The sequence below is a fragment of the Elgaria multicarinata genome, chromosome 7 (assembly GCF_023053635.1).
Source record: "Elgaria multicarinata webbii isolate HBS135686 ecotype San Diego chromosome 7, rElgMul1.1.pri, whole genome shotgun sequence".
NCBI lineage: Eukaryota > Metazoa > Chordata > Lepidosauria > Squamata > Anguidae > Elgaria > Elgaria multicarinata.
Window position 1 is genome coordinate 12,610,327 of NC_086177.1, and position 22,478 is coordinate 12,632,804.

At 43.7% G+C, this 22,478-nt stretch overlaps 1 protein-coding gene across 1 annotated transcript in view; it reads right to left on the minus strand.

The window, feature by feature from the left end:
* Positions 1–22,478, minus strand: part of TMEFF1 (transmembrane protein with EGF like and two follistatin like domains 1) — a 105,679-nt gene that overhangs the window by 26,982 nt on the left and 56,219 nt on the right. Inside the window, exons 4-5 of the mRNA XM_063130219.1 lie at positions 14,715–14,741; positions 9,316–9,412 (exon numbers count right to left, since the gene is read on the minus strand). Of these exons, the coding sequence (XP_062986289.1) occupies positions 9,316–9,412; positions 14,715–14,741 (124 nt within the window). The remainder of the gene's footprint in view (positions 1–9,315; positions 9,413–14,714; positions 14,742–22,478) is intronic.

Below are 22,478 nucleotides of genomic sequence, written 5' to 3' on the forward strand. Positions count from 1 at the left end.
CTAAAACAGGCTGCTGCCCTTTGTTCAACATATTGGGCTGGATCCAGACTTTGACATCCTTCAAGGAGACTCATTGAAATCAATGGCACTTCAGCTAGTCATGACTAAATTAAGTCTTACTGATTCAACAGGTCTGCTTTAAGCACAACCAAGCCTGGATTCAACCTATTATTTTTCTTTCACTAGGAAAGCAAAGGATTTTTTCTGATATCTATCTGCTACAATGTTTGTGGAAGAATCTGAAGTCTGGGACCTGATGTGGGGGGAAATCAGCTGGCAGGGGAGCTGCATGGAAAAACCAGAGGGTAAGGAAAGCACCCACCCAAAGCTTCTCCACTGCAAATGGCACCCTCCCAGCCCTAATGAGCAGCTGGCCTGAGTACATGAGGTTAAGATGAGGCTAAATTCTTGGCCAGGAACAAGGAGCCAAACCTTTGGTGGCAACATTCCTCTCCTGATTTCACTCCCTCGTTTTCATTATCAGACTACACCCGAGAAATGCAGACAGCTGTCCGGTTCTGATGCATGCTGTGGTTTGAATCGTTGTGTGGGCTGACAAAAGGGTGCTGTTGGGAGGGGCAGGTGGGGACTGAACTATTAAGCCTTCTTTTTTCCTTCCAAACTGAGACTGCAACCCTAAACACATTCAGCAGGGTGTAAGCCCCACCAGAACATAACAGGAATTATTTCTGAGTAAACGATTTATTTATTTATTTATTTATTTATTTATTACATTTCTATACCGCCCAATGGCTGGAGCTCTCTGGGCAGTTCACAAAAATTAAAAACATTCAAAGTATAAAACAACAGTATAAAACCATAATATAAAATACAATATGTGGAAGATTGCACTGTAAATAAATGTGATACATGAATCAGCTCTTCATGTACCTTTTAAAATCAGCTTTCTCTTATCTGCCTCTCTCATATGTTTCTCACCATAACTATGGAATTTGCTACCACAATGTAGCGACGGCCACTAATTTGGATAGCTTGAAAAGGGAAACAGACGAATTCATGGAGCATAAGACTATCAATGGATAGTAGCCCTGATGGCTACACACTACCTCCAATACTAGAGGTTCGATGCCTATTTACACCCATTGCTGGAGTACATGAGCAAGAGGGTGCTATTGTGCTCGTGTCCTACTTGTGGACATGAGCGCATGTCCACAAGTATCTTTACAAAAATATTTTTTGTAAAGATATTTTTCATGGGCTGGTTGGCCACTATCTGAACAGAATGCTGGACTAGATGGAACCTTGTTCTGATCCAGCATGGCTCTTATGTTCTTATAACCAAAAATAGTGAAGTATAACAGCATATTAATATGTAACTTGAGAGTCTTTGTGCATTTTGTAATGCTTCTGTGTATTTGAGAGTCTTTATATAAGCTCATTCCTTTCTCCCAGAAGCTATATTATCTGTTATTTATTTATACATGAAATGGAAAACCAAGAATGAATTATATTTTAGTTATGTTTTCTCAGCATGATTCGCTCACATATTTATATGCAGGAACGTCACAAAGTGTACTAATCTGAATCTATCTGAATGTTAATTTGCCAACCGTGCTGTGTAGCTCATGACAACCACCTGCTCAAAATTCACTTCTTTCTCTTAATCAACCCAATAAAAATTAAAATAAAGCACACACACAAAAGATCTGCAGAGATAATAGACGTGATAAAGTTGTTTATATTTCTGTGCTGAACGTAATGTGTTGCCTCTGACAGTGGTACCTCTGACAGTGTAATTACAGAATACTGCTAGGGGTGAAAAATGCAAGTTTGCAACCTTTTGCAATGATATTTTTCCCCAGAATGCCCAGCTGAGGTGACTCCATCATAATGGTTGCACGCTTCAATGCAATGTGGGAAAGATGGCATTCTCTAAAGACAGATGGGCAGCCGGCGTGAAATTCAAGTCTTTGTCTCTTAATTCTCCAAGCATTGTAGTTTTGGTAAAAAAAAATGCTCCTGCATCTAGACCACAGGAAGCAGGGAGATCTATATTTGACATCTGTCAGACACAGAATATGAAAACATATTTTATCAGGGTTTTTCCAGACAATGGGATGGACCCAGACCTGCCATTCCATGAACAAAAAGCCTGCTTCCGTTCACAGACAGCACCGGGTTCCAGCACAGGCTCCTCACTGGAGGAAGCAGGTAAGGAGGTGAACTTTGCTGTTTCCTCCTTCCTCTTGCCGCCCCCTGTGTGACTTCTCATGCTGCTCCGGAGGGTCCCCCAATGCTGGGGGAAGACAGAATCAGGAAGATTGCTTCCTGATTCCTTTCCTCCAGCATAAACTGAACTCTGCTAAGTGCCACTCTAGATCCACCCCATTATATTTCAGTTCTCATATCTGAAACCAGTTATGCAGGGAAAAGAAGGAAGAAACTGCCATTCACACAAGGCTCCATAACACATGAATTGAGAGAGAGAGATGAGGGTTTTTCTGGCACCAACTGTTTATTTCCCCCCTCCCCCTTACAATGTCCCAGGATAGTGTGGGAATAGTTGGTGCAGTCTTCATCTCATTCTGGATGCTGTCCTGATTTTTGTCACAGAAAACTCAATAACTCTTTCAACAGGTACTGGCTTTCTTAGGCAACCAGGATGATCAGGGGTCTGGAAACAAAGCCCTATGAAGAGAGACTGAGGCCATAGCTAGACCTAGGTTTTATCCCTGGATCGTCCAGGGGTCAAACCTGTGGGTCTTTTATTATCTAGTTGGTGCCAGTTCCAGCCTCTTTCCATTCCACCATCACATTGTTTCTCCTCCTTTGAGGCACATGTGGTGAGGCTTTTCGCTCCGTTGCGACTGCGGATTGCAGTTCTGTATCGCCCCCCAGGCTCATCCTCAAAATTCCTCTCTGATTTTGATTCGTGGCTGTCCTTTTTCCTCTCTGATAACTGTCCTACTCTTATCTTGGGTGATTTCAATATCCATGTGGATGACCCTCAAGACGCTGCAGCTCTACGATTTCGCTCCCTATCTTCCTCTTATGATCTTAAGCTCTGGTCTGATGTACCCACACATTCCCTTGGACACTGTCTGGATCTTGTTCTCACTCGGAATTGCTCTGTTTTGGACTTTTCTACTGCTGACTTTCCTTTGTCAGATCATCATCTAGTTTCTTTCAATATTACTCACAATCCTCCTCCTTCACGTCCCGCTTCTCGCTCTTGTCGTGACTTGCAATCTATCAATTATGAGGCTTTTTCTCAGTCTCTAGCCTCCTCTCTTCCTTCTGTCTTATCCGCTGTCTCCTTGGACTCAGCTGTCTCCTCCTTTAATTCCTCCTTATCTTCAACTCTCGATAATCTTGCTCCATCTACAATTCGGATAGTTCGCCCTTCTCAACCCCAACCGTGGCTCACCTCTTTCCTCCGCTACCTTCGCTCTTGTTCCCGGGCAGCTGAACACCTTTGGCGTAAGACCAGGGACTGGGCGGACTTTGTCCATTACAAATTTGTACTCTCCTCTTTCTCTTCTGCCATTTCACTGGCCAAACAGCAGTACTACTCAACGTTGATCCAGTCAAATGCTAGGCATCCTCAGCGGCTCTTTGCATCCTTCAATTCTCTTCTGAAGCCTAATCCGCCATCTCTCCCCGCCTCTCTGTCTGCTAATAACTTTGCCTCTTTTTTCAATGCTAAAATCCAAACTATTCGTTCTGATCTGGCCAGCTCTGCTCCTCTTCCAGTTCCTGTTCCTCTTCTGTTAGTTCCTCCTGCAAATTTCTCTGTGTTTCCTTCGGTCTCAGCTGATGAACTGTCTACAGTACTGCGCTCTTCGAAGCCTTCCACTTGTTCTCGTGATCCGATTCCTTCTCGCGTCTTTATAAATCTTATTCCTGCTATCCTCCCTTCCTTGCTTCATATTATTAATTTTTCTCTGTCCTCTGGTTCATTTCCTTCTGCTTTTAAACATGCTACAGTCTCTCCCATCCTCAAGAAACCTACTCTTGATAGGCTATCTCTGTCTAACTACCGACCTGTCTCTTTGTTGCCTTTTGTTTCAAAGATCCTGGAGCGTGCGGTCTACTCTCGTTGTCTTGACTTTCTTTCTAGTAACTCTGCTCTGGATCCTTTTCAATCTGGATTCTGTCCTTTGCATTCCACTGAAACAGCCCTTACCAATGATCTCCTTACTGCCAAGTCTAAAGGCCTTTATTCTGTTCTTATTCTCCTTGATCTAACTGCAGCCTTTGACACGGTTGATCATGATCTTCTCTTAGATTCCCTTCATGACCTTGGACTTTGTGGCTCTGTCTATAACTGGTTTGCCTCCTATCTAGCGGGTCGCTCTTTCAGCGTGTTGGCTAACGGCAGCTCGTCTTCCTCCTTTCCCCTTTCAGTAGGGGTTCCGCAAGGCTCGGTGCTTGGCCTGTTGTTGTTTTCTTTATACATGTTGCCCTTGGGTAAGCTTATTCAATCTCATGGCCTCCAATATCATCTGTATGCCGATGATACACAATTATATCTTTCATCTACGGATCTTTCTCCTGATGTTCACGATCGTATCTCGGCATGTCTTTCAGATATCTCAGCTTGGTTGCTTCATCGTCGTTTGAAACTTAATATGGCAAAGACTGAATTGCTTGTTTTTCCTCCTAAACCTTCTCCTCATCTCTCATTCTCTCTTACTGTCAATGATGTTACGCTTACTCCAGTCAAGGAAGCTCGTAGTCTTGGCTTTATATTTGATTCCTCGCTCTCCTTTATTCCTCATATTGAGGCAGTAGCTAAATCTTGTCGTTTTTTTCCTGTATAATATTGCCAGGATTCGATCATTTCTGTCTGTCTCTTCTGCCAAGATGCTTGTTCATGCATTGGTTATTTCTCGGTTGGACTACTGCAACCTTCTTCTCTCTGGCCTTCCTTCTTCTCACATCAGTCCGTTGGTTTCTGTCCACCACTCTGCCACTAAGATCATCTTCTTGGCTCGCCGCTCTGACCATGTTACTCCACTTCTGAAATCTTTTCACTGGCTTCCAATTCACTTCAGAATCCAATATAAACTTCTCCTGTTGACCTTCAAAGCTTTTCACGGTCTAGCTCCTTCCTATCTCTCCTCTCTCATCTCACACTATTGCCCCGCTCGTGCTCTTCGCTCCTCTGATGCCATGTTTCTCGCCTGCCCAAGGGCCTCTACTTCCCTTGCTCGGCTTCGTCCATTTTCTTCTGCTGCCCCTTACGCCTGGAACGCTCTTCCAGAACATCTGAGATCCACAAGTTCAATCGCAGCTTTTAAAGCTCAGCTAAAAACTTTTCTTTTTCCTAAAGCTTTTAAAACTTGATGCTGTTTGGACTTTATACTGTTAGTTTTACCCTACCCTGTGCCTGTTTACCCTACCCAGTGCCTGTTTGCATTCTCTTCCCCTCCTTATCGAGGCAAAAGGAAGAGGGGCCGACCAAGGGCAAGATGGATGGATGATATTCTGGAGGTGACAGACTTGACCTTGGGGAAGCTGGGGGTGGCGACAGCCGACAGAAAGCTCTGGCATGGGCTGGTCCATGAAGTCACGAAGAGTCGGAAATGACTGAACAAATAAACAACAAAAGCCTATGTGGCAGGGTCTTGCTATTTACTGTTTTACTCTGTACAGCACCATGTACATAGATGGTGCTATATAAATAAATAAATAAATAAATAATAATAATAATAATAATAATAATAATAATAATAATCATCATCATCTAGGTGACACACAGGGGATCCAGTGCTCAGGCAGGGGCGAATCCTGGATGATCCCAGGATAAACCTTAGGTCTAGCTGTGGCCTGAAACAACTGGGCACGTTTAGCCTGGAGAAGAGAAGATTGAGGGGAGATGGAAGAGGGCTCTTCAAATACTTAAAAGTTTGTCACACAGAGGAGGGCCAGGATCTCTTCTTGATCCTCCTAGAGTGCAGGACACGGAATAACGGGCTCAAGTTAAAGGAAGCCAGATTCCAGCTGGACATCAGGAAAAAACTTCCTGGGTGTTAGAGCAGTACGTCAATGGAACCAGTTACCTAGCGAGGTTGTGGGCTCTCCCACACTAGAGGCCTTCAAGAGGCAGCTGGACAACCATCTGTCAAGTATGCTTTAGGGTGGATTCCTGCATTGAGCAGGGAGTTGGACTTGATGGCCTTTTAGGACCCTTCCAACTCTACTATTCTATGAAGTGTCTAGGGAGGTATCACGAGGAGCATTGTCCCTTTCAACTTCTCATTTCAGAACAGTAGGCTTACGGGCATCCTTGCAAATAGTTTTGCTTGCAAGGAGGCATCTCAGTCTGCCATTTTAAGCAGCACATGTGCCCTCATTGTGTCTCATCCCATATTCCTGTACTGATATTAGCACATATTTCCTGAAAACTCTGTAAGGAACCACATTGGAATAAAGATGTGGGGTGGGGTGGGGGGGAGAGATAAACAAAAGAAAACCAAAATGAAACAAATTATGAATGAAACAGGTCACCCACTATTTATACCATATATAAACCTGGAACTTTTTCTGTAACACTCCATGCATGGGCTATAATCTATGGAAGCTCATGCCAGAATAAATGCAATAGCCTTTAAGGTGCCAGAAGACTCTTTGTTGTTTTTGCTGGAATAGATTAACATGTCTTGTCTCTGGAAATGGTTACAAAACCTGAGGACCTCAAAGTCTGGTAGGTAAGATATTTGCAACTGACACATGACACGTTATGTGGTTTATTTTTCTGAATTAACCACGGTGGTTGATCAGGTCATCTGTGTGCAGTTTTCCCCAACCATGGTGGTTTAATTAGCCAAAATAATCCACCCTGCTAAGCCATGGTCTGCAGTGAGGTTTATTTTATCCACCATGGCGGCTTAGCGTGTTGTCTGGTGTTCCAGCGTGAATAATGGGCATTGGGCAGTGAACCGCTTGGCAACAGCAAAACTCTGATCAGAGCTGGGAGAAACAGGACTGGGAACCTTGCCTGCACTTCCCCGTAATTTTTCCCATTTGTGGACATGGGGAAAATGTTTTTGTTTGCTTGCTTAAGAGCAGGGTGGAAGGCAAGCATCCCACTCCTAAAATCCCCACTGCACTCAGTGCAGCGCGGTCCATCCTCTAGGTCACCCTCTCACCTCCACCTCACCCCACACCTCCCTCTGATTTTCAGCTTTTCTTTTAATGTGCACAGCCCTCTTTTTCTGCAAATTGTGGGGGTAGCTATCCTAGCCCCCCCCCAAGAATTACTGGGGCAACTCAGGCCTTGAGGGGGGCTTGGATTTGCCTCCCCACCCCAATTTTCACAAGGAGCACTTCGAAAATATAATGGGAGCCAAAACCTGGCATCCCCTGACGGCCGCTACATCACCTGCATCTCTCTGATTGGCCTGTCTTGGGCTAAGGGCATATTCTTATGTCTCCTGTCTATGCCAGATCCCTGCCATTATTGGTGCGTTGCCAATTGTTAGCTGTTTTTTGCTCCCCACCCAACCAGCGGTGCCCCGATTCTCAAGATGTTCCTTCCTGCTCCCACCCCACTCCTCCCACCGCCACTGCCTGCTTCCCAGCCCCCTTTCAAAGCCGTTCCCTTATCCCTGCCCTCGTGCACTCAAAGGGGGGTAGGGGGCACGAACTCCTTTCGCTGGAAAGGGGTGAAATTTTATAAGTGGCATCTCCTCATGGGGACCATCCAAATGCTGTACTGGTTAACTGCACGACTTTCCTTTTTCATGAAAAAATGATCAGAAAGGAAAAAATGGGGGTGCGGGCTGTAGTTCCATGGAACCTTTGGAAGACTGGAGCCAAAACACACACACAGGTGTCCCCCATGCTGATGCATCTGATGCATGGCAAAAGCCCTTCACAGCTGCCACGTTGCCCTCAAAAAAGTGCTTGACACTTAGGGAGTTTGTAGAGCGCACCACTGGGGGAAGGGGTGATATCAGCAGCAACAAGGCAGAGACATAAGAAGACACCGACCCTCACACTGCAGTTACATCACGTTCCTTCCTCTGACTGGCCAGCTGCACACTAAGAGGCGTCTTCTGTCTCTGCCTTGTCGCTGCCAATCTCACCCCAGCGTCGAGCCTTACCCCCACCGCCATCACCCCATGCAAGCATCACTGAGCACCCCCATGGCCCCCACCATGTTTTACCCTTGTGCCCGGCCCACCCACATCTCCACTTCTCCTCCCCCCACCCTGCAGTGCTCTGTAGCATGGCCATCTGAAGAACTAGAATTTTCTCCAGCATCTAGCAACTCTGATTAGGGAGTTCATGCTATGCTGCTCCTTGGTGCATAAGAGCCGGCCAGACTGTGTTTCTTTTAAATGGTTAGCAATCTGCACTTTCCCCCTGTCCACCCGCACCACAAAGCGGGTGGTGGCTCTAAATCCTTGGAAGTTTGCAGCACTGGAGCCAGGTGCCTCTTGCGGAGAAGCACCCAATGCACAATGAAAAGATTGCACTGCTATGTCCCCATGCCAAAAAGGGGATGACAGCTCTAAACCTTTGGAGGTTTGCAGGAACAGGACAAAACTTCAAGGACACCTTCTTCTAGTAGGAAGGCACTTGAGGCAGAACTAAAAACCCTGCATGGCTATGCCTCTCTGTAGAGAACATGGGGTTTGACACTTTGGCAGTTTGCAGACTGCATCGCCGATGGAGGGGTGCGGGCAAAGACATGTGGAGAGTGCAATCTGTTGCTAGGCAGATCTCGGAAACAGAGACGTGCTGGCTGGAGCAGAGCAGCGGCAGTGGTTTTGACCATTTTTACCAAGCAACTCTTACTAAGCCACTGTAGAACATCAGATGACCAAATAAACCACAATGGTTTAAATAAACCTCAATACAGACCATGGCTTAGCAGGGTGGCTTAGTTTTGCTAAATAAGCCACTGTGGTTGGGGGAAATCACTCACAAATGATACAATAAACCAACATGCCTTATTTACAAAAATAAACAATTGCGCTTATTGTGATGTGTGAACCCAGTCGTTTTCTGCCTTCCAGACTCATGTTTTTAAGAACTGCAGTTTAATCCTTTTCTTACTTTCTTTTCAACATGAGGGAATCCAAAGGCTTATAAAAAGTTCATGGCTTGAGGCCAGTTCACTTGTTACCCTGTTTGTGCATGCATGCATGGAACAGTCCCTCACTGTTGCAACTACTGCCAATGAACTGCTGAAGACAGACTATGATCTTCAGTGGATGGATCTCTCTTCCAGCACTTACTTTCTCCCAAACTGGAGGCAAAAGCTGGGATTCCTGTCATTGGGCATTTTGGCTATTGAGTGAAGGCAGCCTGTTCCTTTGGGAGTGGGAAGGCAGTACTTACCCAACATTTTCTGCATCTTCATCACACTCAGCCCTATACTTGCAAACTCCACACTTGGAATGTTTTCTATTAACTTCAGTTCCGGATCCTTCATACTCTAAAATAAGATAATGTCAACAGAAAGGATTATCAACTGAATATTAAAAAAAATAAGGAACACATTTTCATTTTAGTGATCACATTTATATCCCACTTTTACTCTGAAGTTCAGAGTGGATTGCATTGGATCATCCCATTTTATTTAATTCTATAATCACCCTGTGAGACTGAGAGGTGGCAACCAACCTAGGACAGCTGCTGTGAGCTTCATGACTGAGCAAGGAAGCTGAGTTCAAAGCTCCTCAGAGCACTACCAACACTTTATCCACTGTGCTGTACCAGCTCTCACCATTATCTTCATTTTGCCATTTTAGATGGAAAAGCTGCATGTTAGCAGCTACCCAATCTAAATATCTAAAATAGCTGCGTTTCAGAATGAAGATGTACCAAACCAGAAATAGGTCCCATGCATATATTGCTGTAAATTGATCGTTATACAAAAAACCAAAATCCACTACAGTCAAAACATCAGAATATTATTGTGAAAAATCAGCAGACACTTTTTGCATTAGTTACCCTTTAACTTGTTTTCTAATACTAACTAGTAATAATGTAGGGCACAACCAAGCTGAAGTTAAGCTCTTTTAAATCTCATTGGATTCAACAGTATAATAAGCATGTGGTCAATTCTCCCACTGAAATCAGTAGAACCTCAAAGTACACATACCAAGTATGCTATAAATTATATAATGACATAATAGCTATAATAAAATAACGTATAATGTATGAGTACAAAGCCAAGGGATGTATACAAACTAAAGATGAAAGGGGGGAAACTTTAAATTGGGGGCAAAGGCACTCTGCACATTATCAGAGACAGCGGTACATGATTAGTGATTTGTGCACATTCCACAAAAATCTTCTACCTATCTGATTAAACATGTACAGGATCACATTGTTACTGTGTTTGAAGCAGACTATTTTTTTTTAATTAGCAGCTTCCAGATTTGTTGTCTTAGACACTATGCTACATCAGCTGAATATATAAAGTTTAAGAAATAAATAACCTAAATAAGTTGCTACAAGTGTCACTGGTTGTGAGACTCATAATATTTTATTAATATAATTCTGCATCTGATACGAACAACTCATCAAAAAAGGTACAATTTTAAGCCTATGTGTAGATAGATAGATAGATAGGCTTAGAAATATGTCAATCTAAACCTCTAACAGCCACAAGGAATTGTTGTACCTATTGAGTGTTAACAGACAGATGGCAGTCAGCTGAAAAGCACATGCTGATTATCAATGTATTAATTACCAAAAACAATCTGCCAGAGACTCTCCTCACCACCATACTTTAGAATCCAAATTTCAGAAGGAGTGGGTCTTAAACAAATTATTTCAATAATAATTAACATGACTATCTGTATTGCAAGCATGTCATTTCCCCAGCTTGAAAGCCTAGGCTGATCAATTACCATCTGTCTGCAATTAAATCTGGAATATTTTCTAAGTACCTAATTCAAACTTTGTTTAGGTAAACAAGCACATGCTGTGGTTAGTGTTACAGAAATTAAGTGGCATGGCAATTAGGCAATATTCCACTGAAGCAGCACGGGATAGGGCTGCCAGGTCACATCCTAGAGATTCAGCCTTGCATCTGTAAAAGAGGATGCAGCTGAGGTTTCTCCTGCTTTCCCCCTGGTCCCATCACTCATGTTCTCCAGCTGCCTGCTCGGTGGGAAAGTGGACAACAGCAGTGGATGATGAATAGAGCAGGAGAAGCCACAGGGGCCTTCTCTTTCATAGCTGTGGGGCTGGTGAAAAGTCAGAGTTGGTTCACACATAATGTTCTATCATGCTTTAGAGCTACATGGATGAATTTGAATGAGTCTAAGGCCTAATCTACACCTGCAGCCCTTTCGCAACAGAAGAGGGCTGCTTCCAAATTTCCCCTACTTCTGTGATTGGTGGTCACGGGGCACATGTGACCGATGGTTACCGGAATTACAGGAGTTCCATTGTGGGAGCGCATGTTCCCCGTTATGGTGATTGCACATGTATATCGGTACAAATGGGTAAGGCCAGGCAGATGGGTATGGGGCAGAGTTGTTGTTGTTTTAATGACTCATCGGGTATGCACACGAGCGCAAATGTGCAGCAACACATGAGGGGGATATGAACTCTGTCGAATATGCGCTCCCGTGCAGAGATACGTTTGTATTAAAACAACAACACACATGGCGGTAAAACATGCTAATACCTATCCAAAACATGTGGTGAAAATGGCGGACAAGTCCTGCACACCTCTGATACCAACGCAAACACCCCTCTCAACTTATTGGCTGTCCTCAGAGCCTGGAACTTGCAGCAAACAGTAACGACCTCGTAAAGGGGGGGGCACCCCGCAAACATTCTTCACAATGGATGCGAGAGAGCCGGAAAAACCACAACAAAAGCAGTCAGGAATATTCCGGGAAAACAGAGTTGAAGCCAAGATCAGCGCAAGAGCAGGTGAACGTCATGTGGCCCGTTAGTGACGACTGCAATACAGTCAAGCAAAAAACAGCTGGTGTAGACTCCCCCTAAGAGAAAGTGACAGGCTCTCACACTCCCCTCTCCTCCTTTCACATGACTGGGAGGAGGGATTTGGCAAAGTTTAGTTTCAGTTTTAAAGAATCCCATCTTACCAGTACGTTTAAACTAGAGATTCTGATTTAAAACAAACTTTAGTTAGCTTAATAAGCCAGCTTTGAAATCTATGGCTTGAAGTTGGTTTGTTTAGCAACTGACTAGAGTTTGTTTTAAACAAAGGTCCAAGTTTGAACGTAACGCTAAGCCAGGATTAGTGTTCCAGAGGACATCTATCCATATCATGATGTTGCCACAATTCTTTGTAAGTCTAAAAGCAGTTCCAACTGAAAGAAAATAGACAAAAATAACAGCAGGAGGGGGGGAAAGAGTGGAGACATTGTCCTACATAGGGACACTGTCCTACATAGCCTAAGCAAAATATAATTTTGTGCCCTTCTCTGAGATCGTCTGCGGCACTGATGTACTGTGTTCCCTCCTGCTCTGTGCTTGGAATAGCATATAAAACGGTTAGGTTTGGACATCAACTGTTGCATGGATCAATCTGGAGATTACGTGTGGCTGGTCTTATCTGACAGCTCCATTGGTTTTGCTGCACCTTAGAGCACTCGTAGGCAAAAGGCAGATATGGATCTGCTGGTTGATCTCTAGGTGATTTGCAGTAGATCAGCAAGGATTTCTGACTCCCAATTTTTTAAACAATAGTAACAACAAAATACCCCCTACCCAAATTATACTATTCAAATGAAGAAAGCTTGGGGTAAACAAGAGTGGGTTTTGTGCAGAAGAACTCTGTTCAGGTCTTGTACTCAAAACAAATTCCTGTTGCAGAATTCTTTTAATGCTACGAGTATATCATTTGCACCTAGTTGGATCCTGGGGCTCTAGTAAAAAAAACCAAAGTCGATCCCATAAGCCTGAGGATTGCCCACCCCCATCTTAGAATATCTGGACAATGCCAGCTGGTCTTGATGATCCAACTGAACTCGACAGGATCTTGCAGAAATCGTTGTCTCTCGCCACTGTCTCTTGATTGCTCGTCTTTGAAACAACCAGCTGGACTACTAGAGGTTACATGAATGTATTTTCACTTAAGACGTGGGCCTTAGGACATACCTCCCAAAAACTGGAACATAAGAAGCTGCCTCATACTGAGTCAAACCAATCGTCTATCTAACTCAGTGCTTTCTAAACTGACAAGCTGCGGCACTCCAGGGTTTCGGGCAGGAGCTTTTCCAGCCCTACCTGGCGATGCTGAGTATTGAGCTAGGGACCTTCTCCATACAAAGCATGTGCTTTACCACTGACCTACAGTCCTTCCCCAATGTCCTGGGTAAAGGAGGGACTGGAAGGAGTGCCAACCAGGTTACTGGAACCAGCTGCCAAACTACCACATAACTCCCAATCCAGAGAAACATAACTTCCTTGCATGGGGCAATTATGTAGAGATTCTCTATCTCCCTTCATATACTTCACTCACCAAGGGTGCTACCATATGAAGGGCTCCTAGCACTGCCATGCAAAAGACATTGACTGGGTTCACACAACACTAAAGTTTGAATGTGGGTTGTTGCTGAAACGTGGGCCACACTAACAAGCCATGGTTCGTTAACCACAAACAATCCACAAAGAGAACCCATGGTTTGTTGTTGGGTTGTGATGTGGGTTGTTTGTGGTTAACAAACCATGGTTACTTAGCACAGCTGGGTTCACACAACACAGCAACCCTCGGTTGTTGAGTCAGTTCGGACAACACATTAGTCAAGGGGGGACTATTTAACTGTTGCTTAAACGGTCCTTCGTTGACTAACATGTCATCTGTCGGGGGGAAACCACGCCACTGTTAGTTATTTTCCAGAAATAACCAACGAAGATAACCAACAGTTTGCAGAATTGTTTATCTGCACAACCATTGCCTATCGTGTTATGTGGCGGGCTCTGTGAATTATTTCCCATGTTTAGAGTCGCGAGGCAAGAGCAGCAGAAATCCCTGCTGCTCTTGCCCAGTGCACCTCTATTGGCATGGGAAATAATCCTGTCCCAGGAAGCGCTTGGGCAGGGCCATCCCTTGGTGGGGTGGAGCGATCAGGGGCTCCACACGCATTTCCCAGGACAGGGACATTCTGTCCCTGGGTGGGGTGCCACCAATCGTGGCACCCCTCGTGTTCTCAGGGACGTGCATGTCCCTTGTCCTCCCCCCAGCCCCACGATCCAACTGGAGATTGGTTTATAGTACAGTGAATGTAATTAGTGCATCACTGACAGAAAAACAAAGGCCATGATCCAGTCAAAGAAAAACACTTTTAAGTTCTATTGATGTTAATGGAAGTGATTTAAGCACATGCTTCATTTCCTACAAAGGTACTTAATTTTAGCTAGATCACAATCTAAAAAGGCCACTTCTGAATGTTATTTTATTAAGGAAATGGATGAATTTCACAAAAGCATTTTGAAGACCCCTTGTGCCAATGAAAAGCAACATACAGTCATGTAAAAAAGAAAGTACACCCTTTTGGAATTGTATGATTTTACATATCAGGACATAATAACAATAATCTGTTCCTTAGCAGGTCTAAAAATTAGGTAAATACAACCTCAGATGAACAACAACACATGACATATTACACCGTGTCATGATTTATTTAACAGAAATAAAGCCAAAACGGAGAAGCCATGTGTGAAAAAGTAAGTACACAGCAACATATATAAACATTTGAAGCTAGAATCCAGCATTCACACAAATGATGAGAAAGAACAATAGTTACCTCCTTCTCCAGACCCAGAGCCGTTATCTGGAAAGAAAGAAAAAACATCCAGGACTTATTTTCTTATTGTTGTTTAAGAATCTTATCCTTGAGCAAACAGTCATGCCTAAGTTATAAACCAGAAACCTTCAAACCTTTTCAAACCCAGAAGCCACCTTCCCAGCTAGGAGCATGGAAATCATTTTACATATATTTTTTAATGATATATGTCCATTTCTCTCTCTCCTCTACTGGAGATAATAGTGGCAGCATTGAAAGTGCAACACACCGGAGATTGGGGCATGACCTAGGGCATGTCTAGATCTACCGGCAGTGATCGCGAGATCCTCCCCCTCAGTCTACACGCGGCGCGCGACGTCCCAGGAGGAAAAGGACGTTGTGCCCGCCACTTTTTTTTTTAACTATTATTGAATATGAGCGCACGAGCGCTCGATCGCAAAAGGTAGTTTTTTAAAAAATAAAATACTACTACTACTAATAATAATAATCCCCCTCCCTGAAGAGCTCCGTGCCCCATGCCCGTTTCCCTGCTCCTTATTATTTATTTATTTATTACATTTTTATACCGCCCAATAGCCAAAGCTCTCTGGGCGGTTCACAAAAATTAAAACCATAATAAAACAACCAACAGTCTAAAAACACAAATACAAAATACAGTATAAAAAGCACAACCAGGATAAAACCACACAGCAGAAATTGATATAAGATTAAAATACAGAATTAGAATTAAGTGTTAAAATACTGATAGAATAAAAAGGTCTTAAGCTGGCGACGAAAGGAGTACAGTGTAGGCGCCAGGTGGGCCTCTCTGGGACCTCACATTTACTCGCAAGGAGCTGGGACAAACTGGGACAGCCGCCCACACGTCCTGCGGTCCTGGGATCATCCTGGGACTGCGGGGAAAAATAGGGGGAAAGTGTAGGGCAATATCCCAGGGGAAATGCAGGGATCTTCCCTGCCTGCTCTCAGGATCCCTTGTGCATCATGTGGAAGCACAGGGACGATCCCCGGGGTATCATTCCGTCTAGACATGCCCATAGCAGATGAAGAACAATAAGTTAGCCATATTTTCCTAGTGAGAAAAACCTTTCATTTTATTTAGTTGGCTTCCTTTTATTTAGGTGAACTGAGAGTGAAAATTACAGATCAGTTATATTCACAGGATGCTAACAAAGATTTGGAAATTATTCAACAAAATGGATTTAGTAGGTGGTACCTTCACTCTAATTGTGAGAGATCTCCGTCTCCCTCTCATTATTTTAATCCATTCTTTTGAGTTAAGAAAAGCATTTATGGAAATGTTAACAGACTATGCCTTCTTATAAGGAAGCGAGGTATGCAAATGTTCCCATATTTCAGCCTCTTTGTATATCCGGGGCTCCACAAATAGCAAATATTATTATATATTTTTTCATGATTTATATGCTGGTTTCGGGGGGGGGGGGGTTCAGCCTTTGTTGAAAAAAAATATCTGATAGAACTTTGTTTGAGCAAATGTGTAAATTACTTGTGGATGCAGAACCTCATGTAACTAATCAAGTAGCCATATTTACTGTTGCTGCCAAAAAGTTGCATACACTAAATTAATCTGATTAGCATGTTCATTTTCTTCTAGTGAATTGTAAGAACGTATGGTTATATGAAATAAAACTAACTCACTGACACATACAGGGGAGGGGAATGAGAAAGACTGTTTAGATACAAACTACAAACTCAATCACTGCTTTTAAAACTCAGCTAAAAACTTTTCTTTTCCCTATAGCCTTCAAATATTGAGTTTGTTCTGACTCTATACTGTTAGCTTCACCCTACATGGTGCCTGTTTACACTTCCCTGTGCCTGTTTGCATTCTCCTTCCCTCTTTATTGTTTACTACTAGGGTGACCATATGAAAAGGAGGACAGGGCTCCTGTATCTTTAACAGTTGCATAGAAAAGGGAATTTCAGCAGGTATCATTTGTGTATATGGAGAACCTGGTGAAATTTCCTTTTCATCACAGCAATTAAAGGTGCAGGAGCTATGCTAGAGTGACCAGATTTAAAAGCAGGCAGGGCACCTGCAACTTTAACTGTTGTGATGAAGAAGAAATTTCACCAGGTTCCCCATATATACAAATGACACCTGCTGAAATTCCCTTTTCAATGCAACTGTTAAAAATACAGGAGCCCTGTCCTCCTTTCCATATGGTCACCCTATTTACTACAACTTATTAGATTGTAAGCCTATGCGGCAGGGTCTTGCTATTTACTGTGTTATCTGTACAGCACCATGTACATTGATGGTGCTATATAAATAAATAAATAATAATAATAATAAGATACATAGTTCTTACTCTGTTTCTACTCTTATGTGATAAAATATTTGAGTAAAACACAGCCACAGGAGCTAGCTCCAGACTTGGTGTTGTGTACTGGATTCTTCCACCAATAGGCATTATCTGATGTCTAAATGAGGAGCAGGCAACATCATTGGTCATCCTAGCTGGAGCTTATGGGATTTGTAGTCTAAAACATCTGCAGGCACCAAGTTACCTACCTCTGGTCTGCAGTATCAAAGCCTCAGGGCTCTATAACTTCCTATTACTTCTTCTGCCTGCAAAGACTACAATTCCAATGCTTATGTAATGGCTTCTGGGTCTACAGCCTGGTCAGCAACTAATTTAACATGGAATTCAAAACTCTGAATGGCCAAGCACCGAAGGGTCGAACAACGGGGGTGTTGCCCACATGAACCAGAGGGATCTTTAACCCATTTATTTTTTTTAGGTGAACAGGAACAGAAGCCTTTGGCAAAGCCTTCCTCCTACTTACCTCAGCTGCTTATTCCAATTGCCTCCATCTTGGCCCCCTCATAGGAGTGAGCAGCCAAAGTGTATAACAGGAAGAATTCTGATGGAGCCTCCACTGCTCCACACAGAGGATTTTTTTAAAGCTCTTTTTACCTGGCGTCACCCCAATAGAAAGAGACTGGTTTGCATACAAGGAAGAAGGTATGCAAAATCAGCTATTCTAGGGTGACCAACTGTCAGGATTTCCCCGGATTTGTCCTGGTTTTTGTTCTTTCCATGGTGTCAGGGGGGATTTTCTATAATTTTCAATAATGTCCTGGAATGACACACCTTCCCCTTTAAGGCTGCCATTAGCATGGCAGGAGGGAATGATATGCTTTCTTGAGGCACATCATTCCCCCACCCCGAGCTCCAATTGAGGTCTTAAAGGGGAAAGTGGGTCATTCGTGGACATTATAGAAAAGGCCCCAATTGGAGTGGATGGTGGTGGTGCAGAATGAAATCCTTTCCCCTCCTCCACTCCAATCGGGTTCTTTAAGGTGGCGGGGAAATAACGTACTTTCTGCAGGACTCAGAAAGCTGCTTCCCCACATACACACTAGGTGTCCTCTTTTTTGGTTTCCCAAATATGGTCACCCTAGCTATTCCATCATGATAAAGAAGGGGGAAATTAGAATTAGTGGGGTTAAATCCAACTTCTGCTCGCATTTCCCAATTGCTCCCCTCTCTACTGCACCTCTCTCACACCCCTAAATCTGTTCTGGAGAGTTCCCCAACCCTATGGAGGGAAAGGGGAAATCCAGATGGCCAGCACTGTAATTAGCTTGTGGAATCCTGGATGTTAAGAGCAAGTCAACTTGGGGGAAAAGCTATGGGAAACTGGTTGTAAACATTTATATGTGCTCACCTTAGTATTTGCAATTCTACCAGATAAGAAATGGCGTGTGTGTGTGTGTGTGTGTGTGTGTGTGTGTGTGTGTGTCAGAGTTCAATGCCCCAAACATATGGCCCAGCACATCTGTGTCCTTCAAGATATAGTCAATGTGGTGAAGGATTTCTTAACTCAATGGAATAAGGAGGAAAATATAAACTGAATGACAAACTAGCTGCCATCAATCTCCTCCTATACCATTTATAGTCACAGCAGTGACTTACTGGAAGTTGTCTATAGAAGACAGCAGTTCACTTTATTCCTATATTGAATTCCTTCCTTCAGCCCACATATTCCTTTCCTCGAGTCCTCTGTCCTTATCCTCCCTCCCCACTCCCTACGATTTCCCCTCCTTCGTAAATAACACCTTCTTGACATGCTGTATCCTGTATTCAATGACTTTAAAATGAGGCAGTTTCTTGCAAAGAATAATAGAAGGCCTTGCTAGACCTACCGCCAAATCCGGCGGTGAGGAGGGGCCAGGCCACGCTAGAAGTAGTGCGGCCTGTCGGCCCCGTCTACACCTGAGGCGTGACAGGGCCGAGGGAAGCCCCGTCGCGTCCTCCATTCCCCCCGCCTTAAAGCGGCCACGCGCGCAGGAGCGCACCAACGGCCAGGTAAGTATATGTATATTAAAAAAAGCCCCCCCACCTCCCCTGGCCTTCGATCCCCCCCCATGTCCCCACCTACTATTTGCCACCGATGTCCCCAGCCGCTGTGTGCCGCCGCCGCCGCCAATGAAGACGATGTCCCCAGCCGGCGTTTCCTGTTGCCTGTGATGCCTGCAGGCCGGGGGACATGACGACAGCAGGAAACACCGGCTGGGGACATCGTCCTCATCGGCGGCAGCACACGGCAGCTGGGGACATCGGCGGCAAATAGCAGGTGGGGACATGGGGGGAGGGGGGGATCGAAGGCCAGGGGAGGTGGGGGGAATCGGGGGATGGGGGGCAAGAGCGCTGTGGCCCATCCGCCGCTTTTCCTGGCTACTCGCACGTAAGTGCGGTAGCCTGGAAAAGCGGCGGAACGGTCCACACGCCCACGGTTCCGGCCTCAACCCGACCTAAGGCCGGGACTGTGGGAAAAACCAGCCCAAAAGTGGATCCAGTTATCCCGGGTCAAGGGAGGGTTTAGCCTGGCCCGACCCCGGGATCCCCTGTGCGTCATCTGCATGCACAGCAGGGAGCCTGGGCCTCGCACCGGGCTAAACCCTCATCTAGCATCAGCCAGAGACATCATTGCCAATCCATTACCAAATCAGAATTACAGCATGATGCTCTTTTCGTCAAAGTTACAAGATTTAAATGTTTTTGGAGAATCCGATTTACGCATAGCCGTTTTGTGATGGTCTGTCAAAATAAGCATTGTCATTAAATGTGCTAAAAACAGGAACGATTTCCATCATCCCCTATTCTTTCTCTAGAAAATAAAAATAAAACAATGGAAATATACAGAGTGAGACAGAAGGGACTCAGGACCTTGAATGAGAACTATCGATTGCAGATTACAGAACAAACCTCCAGGGTAGATGCGCAATGGAAAATGCTGTTATGTATTAACCTGAACTACCACAAACATGGGTCAATTCCAGTTTTTCTTTGGGGAAGTCAATGGAAGTGGGCAAAACTCTCAGTTTGTGTTTTACTTAACATTACAACAACTTATTGCAGTCAATAGACCATTCTGACAAAAGTTACATACAAAAAGACTGAGCGTACAGTTAGCTATTAAAAAGACAAGTAATCATAGAGGATCTAATAGAAATGGCCAATGTTTACTTAACATTAAATTCTATCAATTCCACCTTGAAACCTGTGAGCAAAATCTATGGATAGTTTTTTGTTTGTTTATTTTGTAGCAGGCTTATTTTCTTGGATCAAGTAACAAATCAGAAAGGCATCTGGGCCACAAAAGCTTACGCTATAATAAATTTGTAAGACTTTGAAGTGCCACAAGAAGATTTGCTATTTTGCTACAACAGACTAACAGGTCTACCCTACTCTCACACTAACTGGGTGAATGCTTTTTGTCATGACAAAGAGGTAAAATTTCATAAAACCAACCAGTTTTATGTTGAGGGGAAGCAACCCTCAACTTAATCCTAGATGACACCCAGCACTTGATGCAAGTTATAAGTGTCGTTGACCAGCAACCAGAGTGCTATCAAATCCAACATATATGTAGGTTGACAACTGTAAAGTCCAATTCAATCACATTTGAATTCAAAGGAGGAAAATTCTCAAAAATGAGAGGACTGATGAAAAGTAAGTCAAAAAGGAAAGTCAAACAATTCCCCATGAGGAAACTTTACAAATTTTGAGCTTTTAGGTTAGAAAAAGAGGGGAACATAATAGATGTATGTGAAATTATGCATGGTGTGGAGAAAGTGGATGAAGAGACTTTTTTTCTCTCTCTCATAATATTAGAAACCGAGTCATCCAATGATGCTGAATACTGAAAGGTACTGGACAAACAAAAAGAAGTATTTTATTTTCACGCAACAATTATGCTATGAAATTTGCTACGCAAGATGTGATGATGGCCACCAACCCAGACAACTTTAAAGAGGATTAGGCAAATTCATTGAGGCTAAGGCTTTCAGTAACTACTAGTCGTGACAGCTATATACTATGCTCCAGAACCAGAGGCAGGATGCCTCTGAACACCAGTAGCAAGGTAACAACAGCATTGTGTTTGTGAGCTTCTGAACAGAAACAGACAGGACAACAATCTGGAAGCACAGAAAACTGGCCTTAGGGCTTCACTCAGGAACAAGTTGTCTAGACTGAGGGAATGTGGTAGACTTTAAAGTTATACAGCAAGCTATAGTGTGGGATTAGTTTCCTGGTTTCACCTAATTCCCAGAACTTCTAATATAGCTTGAACTGCCTGTTGGGTCTGTGAGAAGAAATGTCTCCAAATGTTATATCTATAAACACTTTCCATATTAAATAAAAGAATATCAAGATATACATATACTAAAGAATTATCCACATAGCGGGAGCCAGATTCTTGTTGTCTCGTGTTCTATTCTGTTCTCTATTGCTCAGTGAAGGGACTTTAAAACCTCCCATATTGTCTTGCAAGATTGCAACATAATTTTTGAAATTATGATCGATTCTCTATGTTAATTTCTTTTAGCTCTTTTGGTAAAGAAGGCCCCTCTGTCTTTTTGCTTTTCTTTTTTCCGCGTTCTACAACACTGGGAAGCTAACACAATTTCTCTGCTATAAATTCTGTGTGGGAATGGATAAATTCTGACAAGATGCTCTCGCAGTTAAATTAAGCTCCCCTAATTAAAGTTAATTTGTATCTGCATTTTCAAAATGAAACCAAATGTGGCTATTTAACCTCTCAAATGGGGCAATTAAATGTTTAAAACTATATGGGCCAAAGAAACTGGTGTACAAAGAAAGAGAGGGACTCTGCATTATCCAATTCAGTCTTTTAAAAACATAAAAGTCTTCAATAGCTAGGCACCCACCTAAAAAGACAGCAGTTTGAAATGCCTTACCACCACATGCCCGGCAAAGCATGGGCATGGGGAGGCTAATTGCGGGTGAGGGTGGTGTGATGAGGCGGGGAGGTCAGCCATTGGCTGCCTCCGTTGGCGCCACTTGCAAGGGGAGGGGGAGCTGACTATAAAGGCCAAAACACCCCTCTCATCTGCCTCTTTCGCTGCGTGGCTCGCTCCCTCCCCTCCCTGTAGACAGTGTGGGTTCGCTGGTCGTCTTTTCGGAGGCCAAGTAGGAATTTTTTGGTTAAAGATAAAGTTCTCACTGAGGCAGTACTCACCTGAAGAGGTACAAATTGAGACACAAGTTATGGGCCTCCATGAAGCCAAAAGTTTAATCAAATGAGCTTCCCCAAGGCCTAGTTTTCATGGAGGAAGAAAATCTCTGTCTGGGAGCCCAAAATAGATGTGACACCAATGAGAGTGGTGTTTTTTTCCTGGGTTAACAACAGTGTAGGGTAATGATTTTCATCAGTATTTCATCAGGAGGAGAAAAGGTTAAACACGTGCTATGGTCCCAATAAAATTCA